The sequence below is a fragment of the Eptesicus fuscus genome, chromosome 1, assembly GCF_027574615.1.
Source record: "Eptesicus fuscus isolate TK198812 chromosome 1, DD_ASM_mEF_20220401, whole genome shotgun sequence".
In the NCBI taxonomy this organism is placed as follows: domain Eukaryota; kingdom Metazoa; phylum Chordata; class Mammalia; order Chiroptera; family Vespertilionidae; genus Eptesicus; species Eptesicus fuscus.
This window is the reverse complement of record NC_072473.1, coordinates 80,150,998-80,177,065: the sequence shown is the minus strand read 5'-3', so window position 1 is coordinate 80,177,065 and position 26,068 is coordinate 80,150,998. Positions and strand designations below refer to the sequence as shown.

The following is a 26,068-nucleotide window of genomic DNA, read 5'->3' as shown; positions in this document are numbered from 1 at the left end:
GGGCTTATAACAGGTAGTTGGTGGACCTTGCTGAACAGGGAGGAGGACTAAGCCAGTGTATTTATTACATTGCCACCTTTGATGAGGCGCAAAGACTGTACAATGTATATTTTTAAAGAATGCTAGAAAAGGAGCCATTCCTTTTGTAGGGATGGCAGTGGTTTTCTGCCTTTTGTTTTCGTTGGTACACATGTGTAACAAGAAAGTGGTCAGTGGATCAACATTCTAGAAACTACAAATATAGGTTTGAATTAAATACTCAAGTCAGTCTCAGACTGTTTTTTTTCTTTTTTTTTTCTGTTTTTTTTTTTTTTGTTTGTTTGTTTGTTTTTGGCCGGGAAGTTGACTTGGAAGCAACCTAACACATTAAATGTAGAAAGAAAAGATTCATTTAGCTACTGTTTTAACAAAAATAATGTTATTATTTCATGAACAGATTTTTTAAAAAATTAGCCAAGTTGCTAAATCTTCTTGCTATCATAATGTATATCCATATAACAATTCAATAAAAAGGTTTCAAATTTGAAGATTATTTTATGAAAACATAAATTGTTAAATTTTACATGACAAACATTTTATATTCTGTCATGTTACCCCAAATGGCCAGATTGGGTACATTTTTTATTAAGCCAAGCAGAAGTAGTGTAGCCGTGGAGTTTCAAAATCATGCTTTTGCTATTACACGTCCTAGTGTAGCTTATTTAATTTATATAGAGTGTATAAATGTACATTTCCAACTGAACCTGCACTTTCTGTTTTATAATCAGAAGTACAGCCAGATGCCATTGTGAAACGAAGGTGTGTTCTCTGCTATGTGCATGAGACCTGTATAGAAGTGACATCAAAAAATAAGTGAAACTTAGCTAGTTCCTCTAGCAGTATATTTAATTTTGACATAAGTGATTTTTAAATTTTTATCTTAAAAATTGGTACACCAGCAGTTTAGACAAAATCTTAAGCAAAATTTTGTATTATTGTTCTCACTTAATAATGAAGGAGAAGTTACATAATTTCCAGCAAATAAATGTGAAAAGAGTGTATGTTAAGACCAGGGGTTGGAAAAGTATTGCCCATAGGCCAAATCCAGCCCTCCACCCATTTTTGTATGGTTGGTGAGCCAAGAATGATCTTTACATTGTTAAATGGTTAAAAAAAATCAAAGGAAATCTATTTTGTGACACATGAAAATTATATGAAATTCAAATTTTAGTGTCCATAAATAAAATGTTATTGGCACACAGCCATGCTCATTCACTTGAAAAAATGAGTTACTCTGGTTTGGGCTTTATATCATCACAGAATATATTTTTGACCTATGAAATAAGTTATTTCTCACAAAGGATTCACTTTAAAATCATCATACTTACAGTTCAATTTACAGAAGGTTTCAGTTGTTCAGAATCATATGAACACATAAAAGAATTTAAAATTGTAAATGTGGTACTGATTCAAAATGGGAGAACTTCGATATTTTTTTCATATCAAATTTGATGTTGGGGCCTTCTCAAAATACAAAAGTAAATCAAACTTTATTTTGGTCAGCATGTCTTTCCAGTTTGTTCTTAGCTAGATATTATTCACATATCATATAATTGGTCTTAGTAACTCTTTTAATTGTTAACTTACTTGGCTTTAAAATATCTGAAATGTTTGTTGAAGACCACAGAATGTATTTCTATAAAGAAAAGGTTTGTGTTTCTAAATCGCCTTGAATTTGCCTAAATCACTTATTTTTTCAATACATGACTATAGTTTGTCAGAGCTCGACTGATTTTTAGAGGTTATCTAATTAATGTAGAATAAAAATTTCTAGGGAGTTTTCTTTTTTCAACCTATACTGCTGAAACATGAAACCTCCTGAAATTCAGATAAACTTTGCAGGGACTCCTCCCCCCCCCCCCGCCACTCCCACCCTATGCCAATTAAACACCACTGACTTAGTCTAACACTCTCATCCCACAGGTAGGGAAACATTCTTTCTCTCACAGTTTTTATTACAAACTTTAGTAAGCACCAAAATTCTTTTTAAATTTTAACATGACAGATTTTTATAAATTGAATTGGAGATGTAAAATTCACTTCAGTGAATGATGGGAGCATAAATTATTTATGCTGTATGTTTTTTTAAAAGTAAATTATGAAGGATGTGATATTAGTAAAAAGAAAAATCTCAAAGTAACTGACCAGAAAATCAGTATACAGAAACTGTTGCCAATTTGTGATTGTCCCAGTACTGTGTCAGGCACTGGGGAGATTCGTGGATGTCCTTTATCCTGGAAATGCCTAAGCACTCATATTTCTTCACAGCTGTCCACAGTCATTTCCCACAGGGCATGGAGGCCTGATTGTGTTAGCTTTTAAACAGCTGCCCTGATTACATTTTCAGTAAAAGGAGATTCATAAGAATCTATCCTATCTAATAAAAGCATAATATGCAAATTGACCGTCACTGCAACACACAAGATGGCCGCCCCCATGTGGTCAAATATGGCCGCCCCCGTATGGACACAAGATGGCTGGCAGGGGAAGGCAGTTGTGGGCTATCAGGCCATCAGGGGAGGGCAGTTGAGGGTGACCCAGGTCTGAAGGCAAGTGCAGTTGGGGGGACCAGGCCTGCAGGGGAAGAATAATAGGCTTGGGGGGGACCAGGCCTGCAGGGGAGGGCAGTTGGGGGCAATCAGGCCTGCAGGGGAGGACACTTGTGGGGAACCAGGCCTGCAGGGGAGGGCAGTTGGGGGGGGACCAAGCCTGCAGGGGAGGGCAGTTGGGGGCAACCAGGCTTGCAGGGGAGGGCAGTTGGGGGCAACCAAGCCAGCAGGGGAGGGCAGTTAGGGGCAACCAGGCTGATAAGGGAGGGCAGTTGGGGGTGACCAGGCCAGCAGGGGAGGGCAGTTGGGGGTGACCAGGCCTGAAAGGGAGGACAGTTAGGGGCAACCAGGCTGGCAGGGGAGGGCAGTTAGGGGTGACCAGGCCAGCAGGGGAGGGCAGTTGGGGGCAATCGGGGCAGCAGGGGAGCAGTTAGGCATCAATCAGGCTGACAGGGGAGTGTTTAGGGGGTGATCAGGCTGGCAGGCAGAAGCTGTTAGGGGCAATCAGGCAGGCAGGCAGGCGAGCAGTTGGGAGCCAGCAGTCCTGATTGTGAGAGGGATGTCCAACTGCCCGTTTAGGCCCGATCCCATGGAATCGGGCCTAAACGGACAGTCAGACATCCCTCAAGGGGTCCCAGATTGGAGAGGGTGCAGGCTGCGCTGAGGGACACCCACCTCCGTGCACGGTTTTCGTGCACCGGGCCTCTAGTATATATATAAAAGCCTAAGCTACCTAACAACAGAATGATCGAATGACCGGTCGAGGTTGCTATGACGTGCACTGACCACCAGGGGGCAGACGTTCAATGCAGGAGCTGCCCCCCTGTCAGTGTGCTCCCACAGCCAACCTCCCACGGCTGGCCAACCTCCCGCAGTCCATCCCCTGGCTGGCCAACCTCCCGCAGTCCCTCCCCCGGCCAGCCAGCCCCGATCGGCCCAATTGCTGGCCAGGCTGAGGGACTCCACCCATGCATGAATTCATGCACCGGGCCTCTAGTACTAATAATAAATAGATGCCCCAATTACATTTTCAGTAAAAGGAGACCTCACACTCCACTTGGGGACCATTGATCTAAAGCAACCATACATTTGGGAGAACAGAATGGAATTGTTAAGCTTTTAAAATTTCATTTTTATTATCAGTGTTTAGAAGACATAGCCACAGAGATAGGCTTGAATAAAAAACATAAGCTGCTCAGAAGATTTGACAGACTCTAATGGATGAGTGGATGAAGACCTGGGGGAAAATGAAATGGATTTTCCAGAGAACCTTTTTATTCCCTGGAAAATTGGGAAGGGTAGTTAGGGGTGACCAGGCCTCCAGGGGAGTGCAGTTAGGGGCAAACAGGCTGGCAGGGGAGTGGTTAGGGGGTGATCAGGCTGGCAGGCAGAAGCTGTTAGGGGCTATCAGGAAGGCAGGCAGGTGAGCAGTTGGGAGCCAGCAGTCCTGGATTGTGAGAGGGATGTCCGACTGCCCGTTTAGGCCCGATCCTACTGGGCAGTCGGACATCCCTCAAGGGGTCCCAGATTGGAAAGGGTGCAGGCTGGGCTGAGGGACACACACCCCCGTGCACGAATTTTGTGCACCTGGCCTCTAGTATGTAATGATTGATTAGGATCTGGTTGTTGGTTGTTTTTTATTTTTTCAGTCTGATCTGTGTTGCTTATCTACATGTAATTTAAGGTTATATATGACTTATTCTACACACAGCCCCAGAACGGTTGTTCTGGTTCCAAACAGAATAGCACAGCCTGGCACATGCTGGGCACATACAAGTAAATGTTTTCTGTTTCATGGCTATTATAATGGCTTTCAAACCCAAAGTCAGTACTTGAATTATAACTGTCTAGCTCCTTTAAGACTACAGTTTGGGAAAGGAGTCAGCACCAAAATGGTTGTTTTGGTTGCAAACAGAAGAGCATAGCCCAGTGAATGGTGGGCACATCAGATCAATGTTTTCAGTCTCCACTATCATAATGCTTTTCAAACCCAAAGTCAATACTTTGGAAAGAGAAAACCGATATGCCCTTCCAAAACCAAGGGGGAAAGCAAGAACTGCATTATCTTAAAAGTAAAATTATAACTTTTTCTTTCTGTTTCTATTAAAAAGACTGTACTAATAAAACTGCCAATTTCTTTCAGGTGGGTGTACATGGCATTAGAATAGAATTCATCAATGAAAAAGGATCAAAACGCACCGCCACCTACCTACCGGAGGTTGCAAAGGAGCAAGGTCATTGTTGTACTTTATTTCATATGATCTGGTGAAGAATTTAAACAAATATACAAATTGAAATGCAATATCTGACCTTGTAGTTATGATCAATGTCAAATTATAAGAAATGACTCTTCTGTCACAGCCACTGCAATGTCTGTATGAAATCGGTTAATTACACAGAAGTTGAATCCCTGCACTGAAGTTTGATAGCAAAAACACACCAACATATACTTTCAAAAAAGCAAAGATTTGTAAAAGCTGGGTGTTATTTTAGGCAACCCTTTGCTATAAATTTTAAGAGCCATTTTCCCATATTCCATTGTGCTACAGCCTTGTGTGGTATAAACAAGCCTTTGGTTTGACAGTCAGCCACACAGTTCATTGTCAGTATCAAACATTTCATTCTTAGGTAGTTGTCATTACTCATTCTGCTCCTGTTAAGATTGTAGGTTAGGAGCATTGAGAATACATGAAGTAGTGTTTTATATACTTGGTCTGCATTTCCAAGTCAACAGACATTTTTCTATTTTGCAGATAAAACACAAACCTTTATGAACCACCACTGTAACACAAAGTAACTTTCACTCTGTAGTATTTTGTCCTTTATAGCCACTACTAAATTTTAGTTTCATGTTAGTTGAAATGAATATACCTTCTTCCCTTTATGGAGCTTCTTTTCTCATCAGAAACTATTTGTAATTTGGTTTTCCTGTGTTTAGTTCATAAATATGTGAGATACATAACAGCAAAACTTAATATAATTAAACCTCCAACAAGAGAGTTAATCTTTAAGGCAGCTATCTGAATATTTGTTAAGTTGCTTTCAAAAATGTCTTAATCCTGTAGTTCCATTGACTTTATAAAGCATTCATAAGAAATAGAGGTCCTCAGATATTAATATACCATTCTATGTCAGAACCAACAAAAATGCCCTTGAATATTGCAACCAAGTATACTTGATTGATGATAGAAGTTACCTTTAGAAAGAATAATTACCATGAGTGAGTGTAGGAGTCCTAAATGCTACTGAGGTGGCACAATGACATTTAGGCTCTCCTCTTCCTTTTAAAGATGTCACTGTTAGAAGAGAATACAATGCTTGTAGTTTGTTTACTGAGACATGATTTGAGCAGTTACTGCCAGCCTCCTTGCCTTCGAATGTGGGTGAGATAAAGAAGCCATTGTTGTTAGCCATGGTGGATAGCTAGAAGTTAAGGTGTGTGGTGGCGAACCTGCTTTTCTACAGGATGAAATCTTAGCTCTTTTGTGTGAGTTTTAGGACCAAAGGAGTTGATGGCATTTGGTGAAAGTGATACTTGACCTCTCTAGAAAGTCATTTTTTATTTTACCAAATGTACTTTTTACATGTACTTGACTGTATTTTATCTGGTCTACTCTCCACAGGATGGGACCATATTCAGACCATAGACTCCTTACTGAGGAAAGGAGGGTACAAAGCTCCGATTACTAATGAATTCAGGAAAACCATAAAACTTACCAGGTACAGAAGGCATTTTCTAGTGCAAAGATACCCAGTACATTTTGATGCATGCATATGCCTGTAATCCTTTGATTTCTTTGGTCTCTCTAACTGTACCTGCTTCTCTTTTCTGAAACAGAGTGGAAATGAATGGCAGGGCCATACTGAGGATGGATACAATGGAACTATGCTTGGCAGTAAAGCCTATAAAATGTATGAGCCCATCCTTCCCATCTTTAGCTCTATGTGATCACTCTGGCTTTATACAAGCAAATCCTCTGGGCCTTTAGACTACATTATTGAAGAAAGTTACCTGAATTAGCTGTTGGCTAGCTTTTGACATGGCTTAGCAGAACCCCAGGATTCTGATAAACAGTCCTCAAATTTGTATTAACCTTAGAATTTTGGCAGTGATAGAAGTCTCCCATGAAAGCTTGCTGAAAAATACAATTAAGCAAGACTCACAAATGCTAAATAAAGTTCTGCATGGAATAATAGGCATACTTATTTTAAAAGGAAAATGTCAACATTTTAGGAAAACGGGTTGTGGTTTCCATTTATTTTAATTCCATAAAACCACATTGAATGCCTGTGGTCTAAAATGGCCTCTTCTTAGCTCTGAGGAGTTACAACTTTGAAAATGCCTCTATCTCTGCTCTCTCTGAGTTCATAGTCTAATTGAAGGGCATGTATAAAGATGATTATTAATATAAGGCAGAATGTGATAGATGATGTGAGATCATAAAGTAGGGGAATAGGATTTCCAGGAGGGGTTGGGAGTAACAAAATTTAAAACAGGAGGTAGATTTGAAGCTGGGCTTTAAAAATAGGTAGAATATTTGATAGAGAGTGGAGGAGAAAAGGGATTAACTAAAGGGAACTTTGTGAATTACCACAGGTAGGTGGCTTAGTACAGAGCAAGTTCTGAGGAATGTTCAATAGTCCAATTTGGCTGGTCTTTCAGTGTATACATAAAATGTGGTAATTAGAGGAAAATATGGCAAAGAAGGTAGGTTGGATCAGAACAAAGAGCCTTAAGTTCCAGACTAAGAAGTTTAGACCCAATTCTATAGGCAATTGGTAGCCATTGAAAGATTTTAAAAAGATGGATTTGGGAAGGTGTAAGATTAGAATTGGAAGCAAGAAAAGTAGTTAGAAGACATTACTATTGTCTAAGAATATCTGGAAACAATCCAAATGGAGTGAAATGGGAGCCTTAACAAGAGCTGTGGCAGTCAGATGGGAAGAAAGGAGGGAACACATAAGAAAATATTGTAGAAAAATGAAAGGACTTAGTCATCTTTCAGAAGGAAGAAAGAAGAACAAATCAAGGCTTGACTGTAGATAAAAGGGACCAAGATGATCCCTTCAACCAAGAGAGGAACCACAAAAGGAGAGTCACATTTATGCATTGATTATGGATTTCAAGTGCTTCCTGGGATATCTGTATATTAATGTCCAATAGGTTATGAATGTGCATGTGTAGAGCTCATGGGCAGAGATTGTGACTGTGGATCATCTGTAAAGAGGACGTAGTTGAACCTGAGGATAGGGTTCATTGAGCAGGGACAGACCATAGGGTCAAAAGGTCTAAAGGTAGAAATGTAGACAAATCCTATAAGACAGGGGTAGGATGAGTAGCCATAAGGAACAGTCTGAGTGGCAGGGGAAGAACCAGAGGGGTGTGGATTTGTAGAACCCATGGCACAAGACAACTTCAGAGTGGAAGTGCTGAGCAGTAACATAATGGGGATGTCAAGCGGGAGGAAGAGTGGCCTTCTGAAAGAGCAGTCTCTGTGGAGCCAAGATGCATTGAGCTAAGGGGTAGTGTGAGATGAGAAAGTACACATTAATTGCTCCTGAGAAGTGTGGCAATGAAAAAGCTAGAGATGAGGGAAAAGAGGGTTTGGTATACCAGGATTAAGTAAAGCTTTTTGTTGTTACTGTTTTTACTTAATGGTAAAATCTGAGTAGATGTGTGGACAGAGGGAAAGGAATGGTAAAGGAGGGAGCAAGGACGATCCCAGAAAAAAAAATTAGTCAACTGAGTGAGTTGCATACATGATGGTAATAGGTTGCCTTTCCTCTCTTCCTTCCTGTTAGCAAATTGTGGATCAGAGGGCAGTACAATTTGTAGAACAATTTAAACAAGGAGTAGTAGAGTGGAAAGAGCACTGGACTCAGATTCTGGATTCCTGGGTTCTGATCTCAGCTTTGCTACTTATTAGCTGTGTGACACTGGGCAAGTCACAGCTCCTCTCTGGGTCTGTTTCCTGACCTGTAAAATTATCTCCAAGGTCCCTCCTAGCTCTGATACTGTCATGTCATCTATTTTTGGATGTTAACTTTGTCTCTTCCCTGAATTTCTTTCAGGTACCGTAGTGAAAAGATGACCCTGAGCTATGCTGAATACCTTGCTCATCGCCAGCATCATCATTTCCAAAATGGCATTGGGCATCCCCTTCCACCATACAACCATTATTCCTGACACTGAGCCGCACAACCAGTCACTGGGCCTCTCTGCAGACCTCTTCCCAGGAGACCCTGCCCCTTCTTGGTCTAGCTATCTCTTTTACTGTACCATTTTATGATGATAGTTTCCGTTGCCATGGTGAACCTTCAACATAGTCAATTAAGATCATCATGGTAACGGGTAGGAAAATGGTATTTGTTAAGAAGATCCTGTTTTATTATTTTAGGTCATTGATTTTTTTTTTTTTTGCAGCATATATCATTTGGGGGATTTCTTTCCTTACAACATTATATAGAATTCTGCTTTGCTATGCCAATCAGATTTCTATCTTTCTGTCTATCTTGCTTTCCTTTCCTGTCTTCTTCATTATTTCTTGCTTCTCTTCCTTCTTCCCCCTTTTTTTTCTTTTGACTGTGGATGGAAGAAATTGTACAATTTTTAAGGATTTTATTTAGGTTTTTTCTTTAGTTTTCCTCAGTAAGATAGATAATTTTTCTAGCTAAGTTTGGGAGTAATTCATATGAAATTCAGGTATTTGTGTATTATTCTTGAATTTGTCTAAAATTAATTTTGCTATGGAGCTTAGTATGTGGGTCTCCACTCCTTAAGTATATGTTTTTCCCATGGTTAAAATATATGAACTTTAGTTCTAGTATAGAACATTTGAAGGTCCATGATAGGGCTTGTCACAGAGTGAGAAATCATTTATGTCTATTGGGTTATCATAGGAGAGACTGCTTCATCACTTTATAGAACCAACTTACAAACTAAAACACTGTTTTAAGAAAGTACAAGCTACCTTTCAAATATGCTATAGAATCGTTTTTGAAAAGCAGCAAATATCAGGAAGAGAGCAGATACAGAATTTAGTGCCTTTGAGAAGAATATAATTAAGTGGAATTAAGGGGGGTAGAAAAAAGGCAATTTAGAGAAATATTCTTGTAAAATTTTATTGTTTCTATGTTGTAAAACAACAGATTAGACAAATTCTTTACTCTTAAATATTTTTTTAAGCTGAAATAATTATTTTGAGCGAATAACCAAAAAGAAACATGTGTCTATTATGTATTAATTTAAATTTGTGAAGTTTACGTTTCAATAAGTCATGATTGGCCAGAGACAATTTTAGCTACCATTTAAAGAAATGGTAAAGATAATCTAGTGAAACAAAAGTTCATATATGCCATGATTTCAGATGTTTGTAATGGGGACAATACTGGAGTTTTAGAAATACTACAGAATAGCTTGAATCTCTTTCTGCACTACATACTTTTGATAGAAACACATTTACTATTTTGATGTTATGTTACAGCTGTAAAAATGGAGTTGGCATTTAGATGCGATGTAGTTGTTAGAGCTGAGATCATTTGCAAGGCTTCTCTTCCCATGATACATACAGAGAGAATCCCTAATGTCAATAGGAGGTCCATGTGTATATCCCCAAGAAAAATGACAGAGGATTTTGGAGAAAGATTACCTTCATTTTTATGGTAGAAAATGTGTGTGTGTGTGTGTGTGTGTGTGTGTGTGTGTGTGTGTGTGTGTAAATATTTTTTTTTTCAAACAGAAAACCAATATATCAAGTGATGAATTTAAGTATGGTGCAAAATATATAGTTTAAAATATGGGATGTCACTGAATATCAAATGGCATAGCTTATACATATAGTTGCTGTGACAAGTGACAACTGCTAGTTCGAAATTCAAAAACCCTTTTCTAGTTTGTGAGATAATTGGCTAAATTCATTGTGGCAAATCAAACTGTTTTAGTTTTTGATGAGAGTTCTTAGAAGTTTGTTGGTATTCCTTCATCCATAGCATCCATTGTTGAAACAACCATTTTCAGTTGCGATGCCTTAACTAAGAAGCCAATTGTTGGCCTGAAATGCAATCTTGGTAGCCAGTTCCATTGAACCTAGAGATTTAGTCGGACAGCTAGCTGTTGGGTTTTAGAACAGGATTTTGAGTCCTTTCATTTCTACTTGGGAGCATTTTGGAGCAGATTAGTCTTTCAGTATAAAAACAAGTGGCTACCTGATGGAAACTTTTTCTTGCCCTTATAGGGAAACTGAGCACAAGCTGAATGATATTGTCTGCTGCAAAAAAGTAAATAAAACAAACTGAGGAGAGACAAAAGAGACCAATATTGATCCATCTTATCCATCATCTCATCAGTTCAACAGGCTCCTCATCCTGATTGAGCTCATGGTTAGAAGTTTTTTCTAAAGAAAAGATCTATTACATACATATTTGTATGTATACATATACATACATACATATGTGTGTGTTTATGTATTTAACGGTGCTAATCAATCTTGAGCAGGTCACGTGACTGGTCATGCGGACTCTAAAATCATATCAGATTTTTTAAATTTCTTGATATATGCAGATGTTATACAGATTTTCTTACCAGTGTAATAATGTTATACTGAAGAAATAACCATCCTGCAGGCTTCAGAGGACTCAGTCAGCAATATTTCCCACCATGGCTTGGGGGAAAAGGATAGTTTTGTCTCCTTTTGTATTCAAATTAATGCACAAGTGCAGTTTTGTCTCAAGACTTTGTAGTGTAAAGGGTGTTCTACAAACTGTAATGGCGTGCTTCAAAGAAACAAATGCTAGACCCTTTCACCTTTGTCGTATATTACAAAATGTTAAATATGTGGTTTGAATTAACTTTGAACATGTTGAAATATGTAGCATGTGTTCTTAACTCTGACAAAGATTCTAATTGCACAGGTTGTGTTCTTAGCCAGTTGTGGTTTATTTGTTCAGAAACACAAATGTGAATTGCACTCATCACCAGTATATTGTATAAATTCAGTGATCTTTAAACAGCTCAGACGTAATACTTGAACTTCATTTGAGTAACACAAAGTTTACATAGCCCCCCTTTTAAATGTTAATTAGTTCCATTTATGTTTTCCATTTTCAAATGCAACTGAGTATTTTCCCTCTTGGAAAATAGTACGCATTTTACGTTGGTATGTAGCGAAAGGCTTCCATTTCTGGAAGGATTTTCTTGTCCTTAAATAAGGTCAGCCAGGTACCAGATTCTAAAAGAACAATTTCTCCCCCCTCATTAAGTGGCCTTCTGACTGCACAAGAACGTGCTACTACCCTTTCTAGTCTCCCCTACCCTAAGAGGTCGGTGTGATTAATGGAGGAAGTGCAAGGCTTGTTCTTTTCCCCCCATCCCGCTTAAAGAATTATAAGATTTTCAGTACCATGCATACAGTCCCAATACCCAGCACACCAGAAGTTTGTGTACTGGCCTCTTTTCATGTCTTCAAATGTGCAGGCAATTTGAAACTGTCATCTGGAATAGGTTCCATCTCTTACGTGTGTTAGATCAAACCAAAGAAGCCCCCAGCCATGCCCAAATGCTGCTCCAAAAGCCTGCCTTCCAGTCCTTACAAAAACCTTGCAGGATTAAATGTGTTAACTTTTTTTATTTTTGTACAGTTTCTAAGTGATTTTTGCTAGTGATATTAAATTGAATTAAGTTTATTTGGGGGTGTGAGAACCTCCTCAATTTAAATAAACTGGTGACTTTCCTTTTATTTTTTAAAAACAGAAACCTGTTGTGTGCCTCTCGATTTAAGGGTTTCTGATTACATTATTCTTAAGACCAGCATTGATCCTTTATATACAAAGATATGTTTTCCTTGTTTTGTATTACTGTTTCAGAAGAAAATAAACCTTTTATTTTGCTCTGGACCCAGTAACTGCGCTGGTACATAGACGCACTGAGAAAACACTTTTGTAACCACCTCTGACTGTTTTTGTATATCAAAGTTGATTACTTTTGAAATATTTGGATCTAGTTTCTAAGTTATTTTAGTGTTTTATATGTTCCCTGAAATCACTTTGAATCGGTCACCAGCATAATGAGTTTTTGGTGATGTCATGGTGAGATTTGTAATAAGCAAAAGCTACCTGGTGTAGCTTTTCTTTTCCTTCTTTCTTAGGAATCTGCTTTTTGATTACAGTAAGACATCAGAGATTACCTGAAATCCCTTCAAGTATAACTAGATCGTCCTTCCTTCCACATTTAATTGCTTAGTAGTTTGAAGAAACTATTGGAAATGGGCATTTTATATGACATGTTTGGCTTTAAAATATAAAAGAGCAAAATAAAATGAGAAGGTTTATGTGGGTCTGTAAGGTATGGCTGTGGAAAGATATTGTAGTAGTTTTGACACTATTGTTATTACCTTTAAACTCATTTACCCAATAAAATGTTAAAACTGAGTTACCATTTGTTGTTTCTTTCTTTAACCTGCCTCATTGGATATTGGTCTTGTGGGTACTTCTTACTAAAGCACTCACAGTGGAAGACTTTGAAATAATATACTTTGGAACTGGCATTGATTTATTTCCAAACTAACACTTGGAATACCTCACCTGCCTTCAGCTGTTCCCTACCATATCATTTGCCTTTTTCAGCTTGCCTAGTCCTGAAACCTGGCTTGGCGAGATAGTCTAGCCTTTACTGGATGGTCTATGCTGGTCACAGATCTGAGACAAGCATCCAACTTGAATTTCTGGGACAGCTTAGCTATGCTTAAACCCACTCCAAATTTCTTCCAAATCAGTGTTTCCCCTTTGTAAGCTGGTTCAGTTCCATTCAGTGAAACCATCTGATGAGGTGGGAAGCCTTTCTTTTGCCATCAAGGCTTTGCCATTTTCTCACTACAGGTCAGAATCTGAAAATACCCAAAATATGGCCACTCAGAGCTGGTACACTTTCATACACACAATAGGCATACCACAGAGTTAAACTTATTGCCTGTTACTTTTCCATTTCCAGAGTGGCATGAGATGAACTCTATTCACAACTTGGGCTTGGGAAATGTCAAAATATGGCAGGGCAACTGGTGCTCCTGACTTTCAAGGGCCAGAGAAGAGTCTGCAGCAAGAAAGGAATCTCTTGCTGGGCTACCACTATCAGCTGTTGCCTTCTCTCTCTCTGGAAAGGCTACCAAGGACATTGTTGAAATACTTTTGCTTTTTGTAAATCATTTGCTGTCTCAGTTTCATCATGAATATTTCAGGATTAATTGCTAGTGAATATATGCAGGGCAATTTTCTGTTACATTGCCCCCAATGCCCCATTTTCCATGTGAATTTGATGACACGGAATTTTATAACACGTGCTTATGTCAATCAGTAACTAAAACTAGCCATCTCAGATTCTAGAGTACGATTGTGGTTTGAATAGTGCTCCATTAAGGCTGCCATCTGTTCAAGGTTTACCCAGTCTCATCATTCATGTTTAATGATACATGGGATTTTAAAAATGATTTAGACAATATTAATAGGTTCAGGTAGAATGAAGTAATTTAATGAGTCCACAGCATTCATTTTTATAGCATTAGTGGTTAACTCAATGGCTGGACAGATTTCAACTTCAGTAATCACACTGTACCTACCTAAATTCTTCTCAAAGTTTAAGCATTTCCTTTTTAGATTCCATGCCCCACTAGCACCTTTTAAATAGCTCACTGCTTCAGAGGACAAGCGGGGCTGTGAGGGATGAGACGGTGGCTCTCTATTGGCGGAAAATACTACCATATCCAAAGGGTGCTATCAGTGTGAGTTGGGGAAAAGTATGCTGTGAGGATATCACACCTGGATTCAGCGCTACCAGTCAGGAGAATCAGTGAATGAGAGCCCATTCAGAGAATGGCTTTTCCCACCCTGTGCATCTCTGACTGCATGAGCTGAGGCAAGTGTGGGTTTGGGCTAAGTAAGCTCTGATGGCTTCCCACCTGTTTGCCCAGGTTTTTCACTTGCAGGAGGAATAATTTAGTGGGTAGATACAACTGAAGCAGGCCTTGGGCATACTACTTTGTCCACTACATTAAAAAGCCTTCCGTGATCCTGTAGCCCATGGTTCAATCTCCTGTTCCAAACCCCAAGCCTGTTGAAAGAAATCTTTCAAGAATCAGGAAACTGCCTTGGGTCATAAGCGCTGTTTGAAGCCAGCTGATCTCCTCCCAAGAATTTAATTATAACTGTTTAAAATGACTTTTAATATATTATGTTCATAGTGTATTGACTGCATCTTAAGTTGTACAAATGGACTGACCCAGAGGGCTGGTGGGGGGCATGCACTTCCATCATGACAGATGATCGTATTAGTTCGAGAGAGGTTAGGTGTAGGATGCGCTCAGTCTGGAGCACGCACTGGGCAGTTGGACAGTGGCTGCATTACATGCCTCTGTGCTCACTGCCTGCCCTGGAATCCTTGAGCCCATGCTCCCATTTAAAAAAGTCTCAGGTCTCAGGCAAGTCACAAGGGACTGGTAATTTGTTCAGCCTTTGGTCTCCCTCCATGGTGAAAGAACCTCTTTGCTTTTTAAATCAAAATCTTAGTTGGCCCTTCAATATGTTAAAAATATTAGATTAAATGCAGTATCTCATTGTTATAAAGTGCAAACATGTAACAATTACTTATAAAGTTAATGAGAATGATGACACTATTTTAATGACTAAAAATTTGCAATTGGGGGTAATTGATGACAATTGCAGTTATAGTCTCTATTTCTGTACTAGAGGCCTGGTGCACAGATTCCTGTGCTGGTGGGGTCCCTCGGCCTGGCCTGCACCCTCTCGCAATCCAGGACCCCTCGGGGGATGTCAGAAAGCTGGTTTCGGCCCGATTCCCACAGGCCAGGCTGAGGGACCCCACTGGTGCACAAATCCGTGCACCAGGCCTCTAGTATGCATATAAGATCTTTGGTTAATCTCTTTCCACCCTCCCCCGTTCCCTCTGAGAGTCATCAGTCTGTTCCATGTTTCCATGCCTGTGCGTTGAGTGTCTGCTCCCTGGTGGTCATTGCGTATCATAGCTACCGGCTGGTCGGCTGGTCGGTTGGTCACTTAGGCTTTTATATATATAGATCCTGTTTTGGCTGTACAACAGCAAGAAGGTCCTGATTTGCATAGAAGAGGTGATATTTCACTTACGTTGTTTTATGAGAGTGGGTATGCAAAATTCTGGTGCACTTAACCTCCCGAGAGAGACCTGAGAAGGCCTACAAGAAGTTCAGGCAAGAGAGGCATTCCTCCTGAGATTTCAACAGAAATAAGTCAACCCAAAGGCTGCTGCTAACCCATTGGTGGTCCTCAGTTGCCATTCAGAATGTAACACATGAAGTGTTTCTGTTAGATTTTTTTTTCATTTTTTATTACAGTTTATAGATATTATACATTTAAACCACACACTTTTTTGAATCAAATGTTTATGGAAACTTGGATCAGTTCCAACAGAATGCCAGGTCCCACAGGACAATCTGAAAACCACTAGTAGAGCCCCCACATGCCTAGTTATTTTGAGAGCCTTTGGCAAGCCATCTTTTCCATTTTGGCCTTTTCCTCCCAAATGTCAGGCTCAACATGATCCATCAATATTTATTGAGTGTCTGTACCCCCAGGGGCATGGCACTGTGCTTGGTTACAGAGTGAATATAGTATAATTTTTGTAACACAGATTAACGGTCTACTCTGAGCTAAGCATTGTGAGAGGCATACAAGTTAGGTCTAGTTGGGAAAAGTCATTCACACTAGGGCCCGGGCAACATCAGCCTGGATTTACATGGTTTCTCTAAATGGCTTCCACTTCAGAGTGACATTAGAGCAGGGTTGTGGCTGCCCCTGTTGGGAAGTGGCATTTCTTTGGCCCTCCAACATGTCAGCAGCAAAAACCACCCTGCATTGGGCATGGTCATAACTTGGTGAGTGGAGGAAGAGATTGTTTCTGTCTTGCTCCCTATCTAGGGGAATGTGCAAGGTATTTGGGAGAGAAATTATGTGATTGTATAAGCAACATATTTATGTATATACAGAATGGTATTTGGTGGCTGAAAGTTGTGTTTCTTACTGCAAAACTGCCCTCTAAAGGGCATCAGGCCCTTCCAGTGTCCAGGAGAGAGAGAAGAGCACAGGTGGATACTAGGCACATTGCTCTAAGAAGCTTCCTTGAGGCCTGAGGAAAAGAAAATTTATAGCATGTCTATTGGTTGAAAAATTATCCCATGGGGGGATCCATTTATGGGGTAAGAGGAGGAAAGAATAGTAGGGGTATACCATCCAAAGAGGGGAGTCAGAGTAACTTTCTGAATCACCTGCTACCTCAGAAAGGGCAGGAAGGCAGTATTAAAGTTGGTATTGTAAAACAGGAAACACATCTAGCACACAATAGAATATTTAAATAGCATATTTTAACTGACAGGAAGCTGCTGAGAGTTGTAACTATTGCCTGAACACAAGAAAGATTTGAAATGAGTTGCTATAGTCCCTTTTCATCAAACTAGCATTTCCATCTAAATGGTATTCTGGATTGATCCAAGGTTACTGTGTCAACATATGTAAGCAGATTCGTGTGTATCAGCATGGGAGATAGAGTTGGCCAGACAGCTGGATAGGGCAGTCATAGTCCCCACTCCCACATAATCCTGGCAGAGTACAAAGGGTATGTTGGACTGAAAAGTGTGGGAAACCCCCATCTTTTTTGAAGGACAGTACCAGTGTGAGTAATGCAAACATTTCCCTAAAGTTTCTCTACTTCAAACATTCAAATGAATTCCAGGAACTCTGCATGCACACATTGCCACCCTGCTGGCATAGGCCTCAGCAATGGCCTCTTTCCCACAGTTGTGGTCTGGGACAGTGGTGGGTGTCCATAGTGACCTCTGTATATGAAACCATGCCCCTTGGTGACTTGGTTCTTGTTTATCTGGCCTAGCATATGTGGTCCGTCTTACTCATGAATGATGGAATTTTAAAGGGGAACAAGGTGTTAATCTGGTTATTCAATCAGGATGTGATTGTTCCTGAGTAGATGGGAATAATTGCCCCTTACTACCCCACTTGGGTGTGTACCATTCCAGAAGAATCTCTGGCCTTGAGGAAGGTCAAATAGAAATTGCTAATAGTCAGCCCTTGGCTGGGAAAGGGCAGGCAATACCCTTTAGGCTAGAGAAGGTTACAAAGTGAGTTCTGCAAGCGGGGTGCACAGGGCACTTAAAAGTTAAAAAGAAATTCCTTTCTTTCCACCTCCTTTTTTTTTTGACATTTTATTTTATTGAGGTGAAATTCACATAACATACAACTGACCACTTTAAAGCATACAATTCAGTGGTATTGGGTGTATTCACAATGTTGTACAACCACCAGTTCTCTCTAGTTTTAAAATTTTTTCATCACTCCATAAAAACACCCTATTCCCATTAAGAGGCTGCTCCCATTCCTCCTTTGTAACCTCTAATATTTCTGTCTTCCTGAATTTGCTTAATCTGGATATATCATACAATTAGAATCATACAATGAGTGATCTTTTGCCACTGGCTTCTTTTACATAGCATGTTTTCAAGGTTCACCCAAGTTGTAGCATGTTTACTTCATTCCTTTTTATGGCTGAATAATATTTCATCACATGTATATACCACAATTTGTTTATCCATTCATCCATTGATGGACATTGGGCTTTTTCAAACATTTGGTTCTTATGAACAATGTTACATAAACATTCGTGTCTAAGTGTCTGTGTTGATATATGTTTCCATTTTCTTGGATGGAATTGCTGAATCATATGGTAATTCTGTTTAGTTTTTTAAGGAACCATCAAATTGTTTTCATAGAGCCTGCATGCACCATTTTACATTCCCACCAGTAATGAATGAAGTTTCCAGTTTCTCCACATCCTCATCAATACTTGTTATTATCTGTCTTTTTGGTTATAGTTATCCTAGTGAGTGTGAAATACAATCTCATTGGGGTTTTGTATTGCATTTCGTTAATCACCAGTGATGTTGAAAATCTTATCTGTTTATTGATCTTTTGGAAAAAATGTCTATTCAGTTCTGTTGCCAAGTTTTGTATTGGGTTACTTGTCTTTTTGTTGTTGCATTGTAAGATTTTTAAAATATATTCAAGATATTAAATTCTTATCAGGTAAATGATTTGAAAGTATTTTCTCCATTCTATAGTTAGCCTTTTTCACATCCTTGATAATGTCCTGTAATGAACAAAAATTTTAAGTTTTTGTGAAGTCCAATTTATCTGTTTTTTCTTTTGTTGCTCTTGTTTTAGGTGTCAAATCTGAGAATCCATTGCCACGCTCTGGATCATAAATATTTACCCCTATGTTTCCTTTGAATAGTTTTAGCCCTTATATTTAGGTTGTTGATCAATTTTGAGTTAATTTTTGTGTGGTACGAGGTTGGAGTCCAATTTGATTTTTTTTTAATGTGGCTATTCATTTGTCCTAATATCATTTGTTGAAAAGACTGTTCTTTCTGCCTCTGAATGGTCTTGGTACCCTGGTTGAAAATCAATTCACCACAGAGATTTGGGTTTATTTCTGGACTTTCAATTCTATTTCATTGATCTATATGTCTATCCTTCTGCCAGTACACCTTCTTTTGATTACTCTAGCTTGTAGTAGGTTTTGAAATTGGAAGTGTGTCTTCCTGCTTTGCTTTTCTTTCTCACTATTGATTAGACTATTCAAAGATACTTGAGATTCCTTATAAATTTGATGATTGTCTTTCCATTTTTGCAAAAAAAATGCAATTTTTATAGGGATTTCAATGAATCTGTAGATAATTTTAGGCACCACTTAACAGTGGGGAAACATTCTGACAAACCCGTCTTTAGGCCATTGCACCATTGTGAAAACATCATAGACTGCACTTACAAAAATCTAGGTAGTGTAGCCTACTATACACGGAGGCTATATTGTATATCACTGATATATATGCAATTCGTCACTGACTGAACACCCATCATTATGCAGCACATTGGCATCTTAACAATATTATGTCTTACAACCCATGAGCACAAGCTGCCTTTCCATTTATTTAAGTCTAATTTCTTTCAGAAATATTTTGTAATTTTCAATGTAAAAGCTTTTTTTAACTCCTAGGCTAAATTTATTCTTTTGATGCTATTCCAAATAGAATTGTTTTCTTAACTTTCTCTTCATTTTGTCCATTAGTGGCATATAGAAACATAACTTATTTTTTGTTGTTGATCTTATGCCCTGAAACTTTATTTATTTATTAGCTCTGGTAGTTTTTTTGTGTGTGTATGCATTCAAAGGTATTAGTTTTTTGTGTGTGCATTTAATCGTAATTCCATTCACTATATATAGATATGTGTGGGCAAAAGTAGGTTTATAGTTGTTCATATGGAAAATAATACAATAATAAATAATAATACAAGAATAAACTATTTTTCTTACAACTATAAATCTACTTTTGGCACCCCCAATAAAATCATCTATAAATATAGTTTTACTTCTTCCTAATTTGGATACCTTTGATTTCTTTCTTTTGCTTAATTGCTCTAGCTAGGACTTACAATGTTGAATAGCAGAGGTGAAATCAGACATTCTTGTTTCTGGTCTCAGGAGGAAATCTTACAGTCTTTCACCAATTAGTATGATGTTAGCTGTGGACTTTACATATATGTCCTTTATCACATTAAGGAACTTGCTTTCTATTCCTAGCTTGCTAAGGGTGTTGATGTTTGTCAAATGCTTTTTCTGTGTCTATTGAAAAGATCATTTGTCAAATGCTTTTCTGTGTCTATTGTAAAGATGTTTGTCAAATGCTTTTTCTGTGTCTATTGAAAAGATCATTTCCTCCTGTGTTCTATTAATGTGGTGTACTGCATTAGTTGATTGTCTTGTTGAGTTACCCTTATATTTCTGGGATAAATCCCATTTGGTCATGGTGTATAATCCTTTTAATGGGCTGTTGGATTCAGTTTGCTGATATTTTGTTGAGGATTTTTGTGACTGTACTCATAAAGGATAGTGGTCAGTAGTTTTTTTCTTATATCATTGGCTTTGGTATCAAGATAATGTTGGCCTTATAGAATGTGTTAGGAAGTGTCCCTTCCTCTTCTATTTTTGGAGGAATTTGAATAGGACTAGTGTTAAATCTTTACTTATTTGGAAGAATTCACCAATGGACCCTGTTAGTTGGGAAGTTGTGTGTGTGTGTGTGTGTGTGTGTGTGTGTGTGTGTGTGTGTGTGTGTGTTGAGAGAGAGAGAGAAACATGGTTGTGAGAGAGAAATGGATTGGTAGCTTCCACATGTACTCTGACTGGGGCCAGGGATTGAACCTGCAACCCTGGTGCGTGCCCTTGACTGGGAATCGGTGTGTGGGCCAATGTTCTAATTACTGAGCATCACTGGCCAGGGCAGTTGGGAGGTTTTTGATTACTGATTCAAACTCTTGTTATATGTCTGTTCAGATTTTCTATTTTCTAGAGTCAGTTTTGGTAATTTCTGTATTTCTAGGGACTTGTCCATTTCATCAAGACTTATCTAACTCGTTGGCATACAACTGCTTATAATATTCTCTTATAATCCTTTTAATTTTTGTAAGGTTGGTGGTAACATCCATGATTTCATTTTCAATTTTAGTTATTTGTGTCTTCTTTTTTCTTAAAGTCTAAAGATCATTCAATTTTGTCGATCTTTTTAAAGAACCAACTATTTGTTTCATTGATTTTATTTTTTCCCTATTTCATTTATCTCTGCTCTAATCTTTATTATTTCCTTCCTTCTGTTGGCTTTAGGTTTAGTTTGCTCTTCTTTTTTTAGTTCTTCAACACATAAAGTTAGGGTGTTGATTTCAGAGCTTCATTTTTAATGCAGATGCTTACAGCTACAAATTTAACTCTGAGCACGATTTTCATCATATCTCATAAGTTTGGTATATTGTATTTTCATTTTCACTGATCTCAAAGCATGTTACAGTTTTTCCTAGTGCTTTTTTCTTTAACCCAATTGGTTGTTTAAGAGTATGTTGTTTAATTTCCTCATATTGATTTTTTTTTAGTTTTCCTTCTGTTATTGATTTCTAGCTGCATTCCATTTGTTCAGAGAAGATACTTTGATTCAAAACTTTTAAAACTTATTGAGAATTGTTTTATGGTCTAACATATTGTCTATCCTGGAGAATGTTCCATGTACACATGAGAAGAATGTGTGCTATGCTCTTGTTGGGTAGAATATTTTGTATATGTCTTTTAGGTCTAATTAGTTGATAGTATTGTCTTCTATTCTTTATGGATCTATTGTTTGAATGTTCTATCTGTTATTTAAAGTGGGATATAAAAGTCTCCACCTATTATGGTAGAACTATCTATTTCTTCTTTCAGTTCCATCAATGTTTCCCTCATGTCTTTTAGAGCTGTTATTTGGTATGCATATGTTTATAAATTGTTACATCGTCTTGATAAATCAATTATTTTATCAATAAAAATGCCCTTCTTTGTCTTCTTTATAATATTTTTAACTTAAAATCTATTTGCCTGGTATTATTTAGACATCCTAGCTCTTTTGGTTACTACTCTTCCCATTCTTTCACTTTTAATATATTTTATCTTTGCATCTAAATTGAGTCTCTTGTAAACAGCATGTAGTTAAATCATGCCTTTTTAAAACCCATTTTGCCAATATCTGTCTTCTTTAAAAGTTTCAATTTTTTTCTTTTTTAATCCTCACTGAAGGACACGTTTTCACTGAATTTTAAAGAGAGAAGAAGAGAGATAGAGAGAAATAAAGACATCAATGATGAGAGAGAAACATCGATTGGCTGCCTCTGGGGATCAAACCCACAACCTAGGTATGTGCCCTCACCGGGAATAGAATCCACAACCTTTTGGTATATGGGATGATGTTTCAACAAACTGAGCTATCTGGCTGGGTTCTAATATCTGTCTTCTAATTGTTGGGTGTAATCTATTTACTTTTAAAGTGATTACTTATAATGAAAGCTTTTTTTCTGCCATTGTGATATTTATTTTCTACATGTCATATCTTTTTTGTTCCACAATTCTTCTAATAATACATTCTTTTGTGTTTTTTGCATTTTTTCTAATGCACCATTTTGATTCATTCTTCATTTCCTTTTTCTGTATGTTTTATTTATTTTCTTAGTGGTTACCATGGGGATTATAATTAACATCCTAAATTTATAACAACCTAGTTTGATCGCTTTTGGTTATTTTTTCTTTCTCTTCCTTTTAAATAAACTGTAATTTTAGAACAATTTTATGCTCATGGCAAAGTTGAGCAAAAAGTACAGTTTACATAAACTCCCTGATCCCTGCCTTTCCCCAGACAGCCTCCCCTACTATCAACATCCCACACCAGAGTGGTACATTTGTTGCAATCAATCAACCTCCATTGATACATCATTATCATCCAAAGTCCATGGTTTACTTTAGAGTTCACTCTTGATATTGTACAGATTAAGGGATTTGAGAAATGTATAATGAAATGTATTCATCATAATATCATACAGAGCAGTTTCACTGCCCTAAATATCCATCTGTGCTTCATGTAATCATCCTTCCCTCCCCACCAGCCTTGGAAACCACTGATTTTAATCACCCCCTTTTAATTAATTATAATAGACAACATTTAGTGAGCGCACATGTGAGCTAAGGACCATGTGATACACTTTTCAACAGCTTTATGAATTTCCCATTTTATAGAACAAGAATAGAGTTCAAAGAAGCTACCAGTTATCAAAGGTCACCAGTCAGAATTTAAACCACGTTTTTTCAGGCTCCAGAGAAAGAACTTTTTATATTTCACTCTACTGTCTTGATAGGATGAGGATAATGGTGACAATGATGGTAGTAGTGGCGATGGTAATGGTGGTAGTAGTGACATCTAATATTTATGTAAACAATTCTAACAATGTGCCAACTACTGTGATAAGTGCTTTATGTATTCAATCCTCACACCAGTTCTATGAAATAGGTACTATTATTATTGCTATTTTATAGATGAACAAACTGAGGCCCAGAGAGGTTAAATAATAATCTTCTTTAAGTGCACAGAATCTACTTAGTGGAGGCTAGTTACTACATTGAAGACTTCATTTTGACCATCCACTATCTCTTTGTAGGGCTGGAGATGGTAAAGACATAGGATAAGGTGTTCCCCTGTAAACCGATTAGTTGGTTGATTCTTTTTCTTTCATCCTTCCCAAGGATATGTTTTTATTGACTTTAGAGAGGGAGAGAAGGGAGAGAGACAGAAAAATGGATATGAGTCACCTCCAGTACACACCCCAACCAGGAAATCAAACCTGCAAGCTAGGTATATGCATTACTGGGACTTGAACCTGCAACCTTTTGGTACATGGGACAATGCTCCAACCAAGTGAGCCACCCAGCCAGGGCTAGTTGGTTTGATTCTTGAAGTTCAAAATCCAGAGATTTAAACTTGTTATTTGACTCTCTCTTACATAAGGGCACATGAAGTCTGATAACATGGCTTTCAAGGGCAGCAGACCCTGTCCTTGGCTGTCCAGTCTTAGTTACTGTCTTTTTTGTCACAGGAGGACTGCCCCCCAGGCTTCTGAGTACACAACTAGGGCTCAGAAATAGCCCTATAATCGGCCTCATCAGCTTTTACGGAGGCTACTGCAGGAGGGGCCTAAGTAGGCCAACACTTTAACCCAGTTACATGAGGACAGCTGTAATCCGGACTGATAATGTCTTGTTAAGCTCTTGGGGTTGGGGGTGGGGGGAAGAATGTCTAAAAACTGCTTCCTGTGCCCATGTCCCTGGATCCCACTGGAGTTACTCGTTCCCCTTCTGGAAGAGTTTGGCCTAAAGGCTGTAAGAACCATGCTTAATTAGAGTGTCTGCCAAAACTGAGGGAAGGTTAGTGGTAATTTCCAACTGCAGTGAATGTCTATGGCTTAGGCTACCCTTGGTTAAAGTGGTGCTTTTCTTTAGAAGGCCCACTGACTAACCCTTCTTGCACCTTGTTAGAAAAGGTGAGAAAATCATTGTCTTCCTCTATGTGGGCCAGATAGCCACTCACATCAACCCAGGGAGTTTGGATCAGGCTGGGCTCCTTTCCCACCCCTCTTCCCTTCTAGCTCATCTCTGGCAATGACTAGACCTGGGAGTTCCCCAGGGAAGCAGGCTGAGCTGTCTGGCCAGGCTGCGGTTGGGAAATAAAGAAACCAGAGCTGTTGGGGACCTGGCTTATCTGGCTCCCTCCCCAACTCTCTGGCTTGCTCCACCCTTCATCCCTCCACAGTAGTTGTCATGCTAGGCCACCTTATGCAGGTGTACTCTGCCTCCTTCCTCTCATGTCCCACAATCCATCTGCCTCAAGAGACAACTCAACTTAGTGGCCCCCTTTTAGTCAGGAAGCAGAAAACTTACCTGGCCTGGGTAGAAGCTGGATGTAGTGTTAAAATGAGGCTATATGCTAAACGTTTGTTTTTAAGTTTTCCCAAAGGGATTTTCTCTAGCCAGGTGGGTGACTCTCATGGGGTAAAGGAAGAAGAAAAAGGGTAATGATCATGGAATTTCAGTGACTCTAAGATGCCTCATGTTGTAAACTATCCACTTCTTTATGCACCAGGGAAAGAGAAAAATAAATTGCTGATTAAAGTATGTCATGCTATTGCTTATACAATGTACCCAATCACCTCTCCTCCATACCCCACCACATGGGTCACATTAAGGCACAGTGGATGAGTGTAGTCAAAACCACAACTAACCTCTGGGCTCTGAGAACAAGCATAGCAAGCACACTCTCTGGAGATAAAACACCTTTACACTGGACAGAACTTTACTGTTTAGAAAGCCTTCTCACACCCATATCTCACTGGATGTCTCACAGCTTCCCTGGAATTCAGAGAGATATGACTTGACCAAGGGCACCCAGGACTTAAGAGGGGACAGAAAACTGGAACTGCAGGCCCCATCTGCTGAGTCCTACCTCCATGCTTTTTCTTTTTTTTTTTTAATATATTTTATTTATTTTTACAGGGAGGAAGGGAGAGGGATAGAGAGCTAGAAATGTCGATGAGAGAGAAACATCGACCAGCTGCCTCCTGCACACCCCCTACTGGGGATGTGCCCGCAACCAAGGTATATGCCCTTGACCAGAATCGAACCTGGGACCTTCCAGTCCGCAGGCCGACGCTCTATCCACTGAGCCAAACCGGTTTCGGCCTTTTTCAACTATTACACTACAACCACTATTTAGGATAAGGTAAAGACAGAACTAGTGAGGGTACAAATAAGTGGCTTTTAAACCTTCTTCCCAATGAAATTTTTTTACAGATCCTCCATGTACAAAACAATAAAATTGGTTTTGTTCTGAGTGAAGCAAGGGAAAAGGCCAGAAGAACCCTAACCATACTGCCTTCACCCATCCCTCAACCCAACTGGCCTCTAAGGCACTCCCCAGGTTCCCTGAAGCTCTGAGGAACAATTTCCAAACCTGTGGAGTAAGGGGGCTTCC

The 26,068-nt window shown here is 38.9% G+C and overlaps 1 protein-coding gene across 2 annotated transcripts in view; it reads left to right on the top strand.

The window, feature by feature from the left end:
* AMMECR1 (AMMECR nuclear protein 1) overlaps positions 1–8,806 on the top strand; it is a 119,912-nt gene extending 111,106 nt beyond the window's left edge. For both annotated transcript variants that reach the window (XM_054723715.1, XM_008159408.3), the window contains 3 exons: positions 4,732–4,822; positions 6,212–6,308; positions 8,661–8,806. In XM_054723715.1, coding sequence (XP_054579690.1) covers positions 4,732–4,822; positions 6,212–6,308; positions 8,661–8,775 — 303 coding nt within the window. In that variant the 3' untranslated portion in view covers positions 8,776–8,806. The remainder of the gene's footprint in view (positions 1–4,731; positions 4,823–6,211; positions 6,309–8,660) is intronic.
* Positions 8,807–26,068: the final 17,262 nt, after the last annotated feature.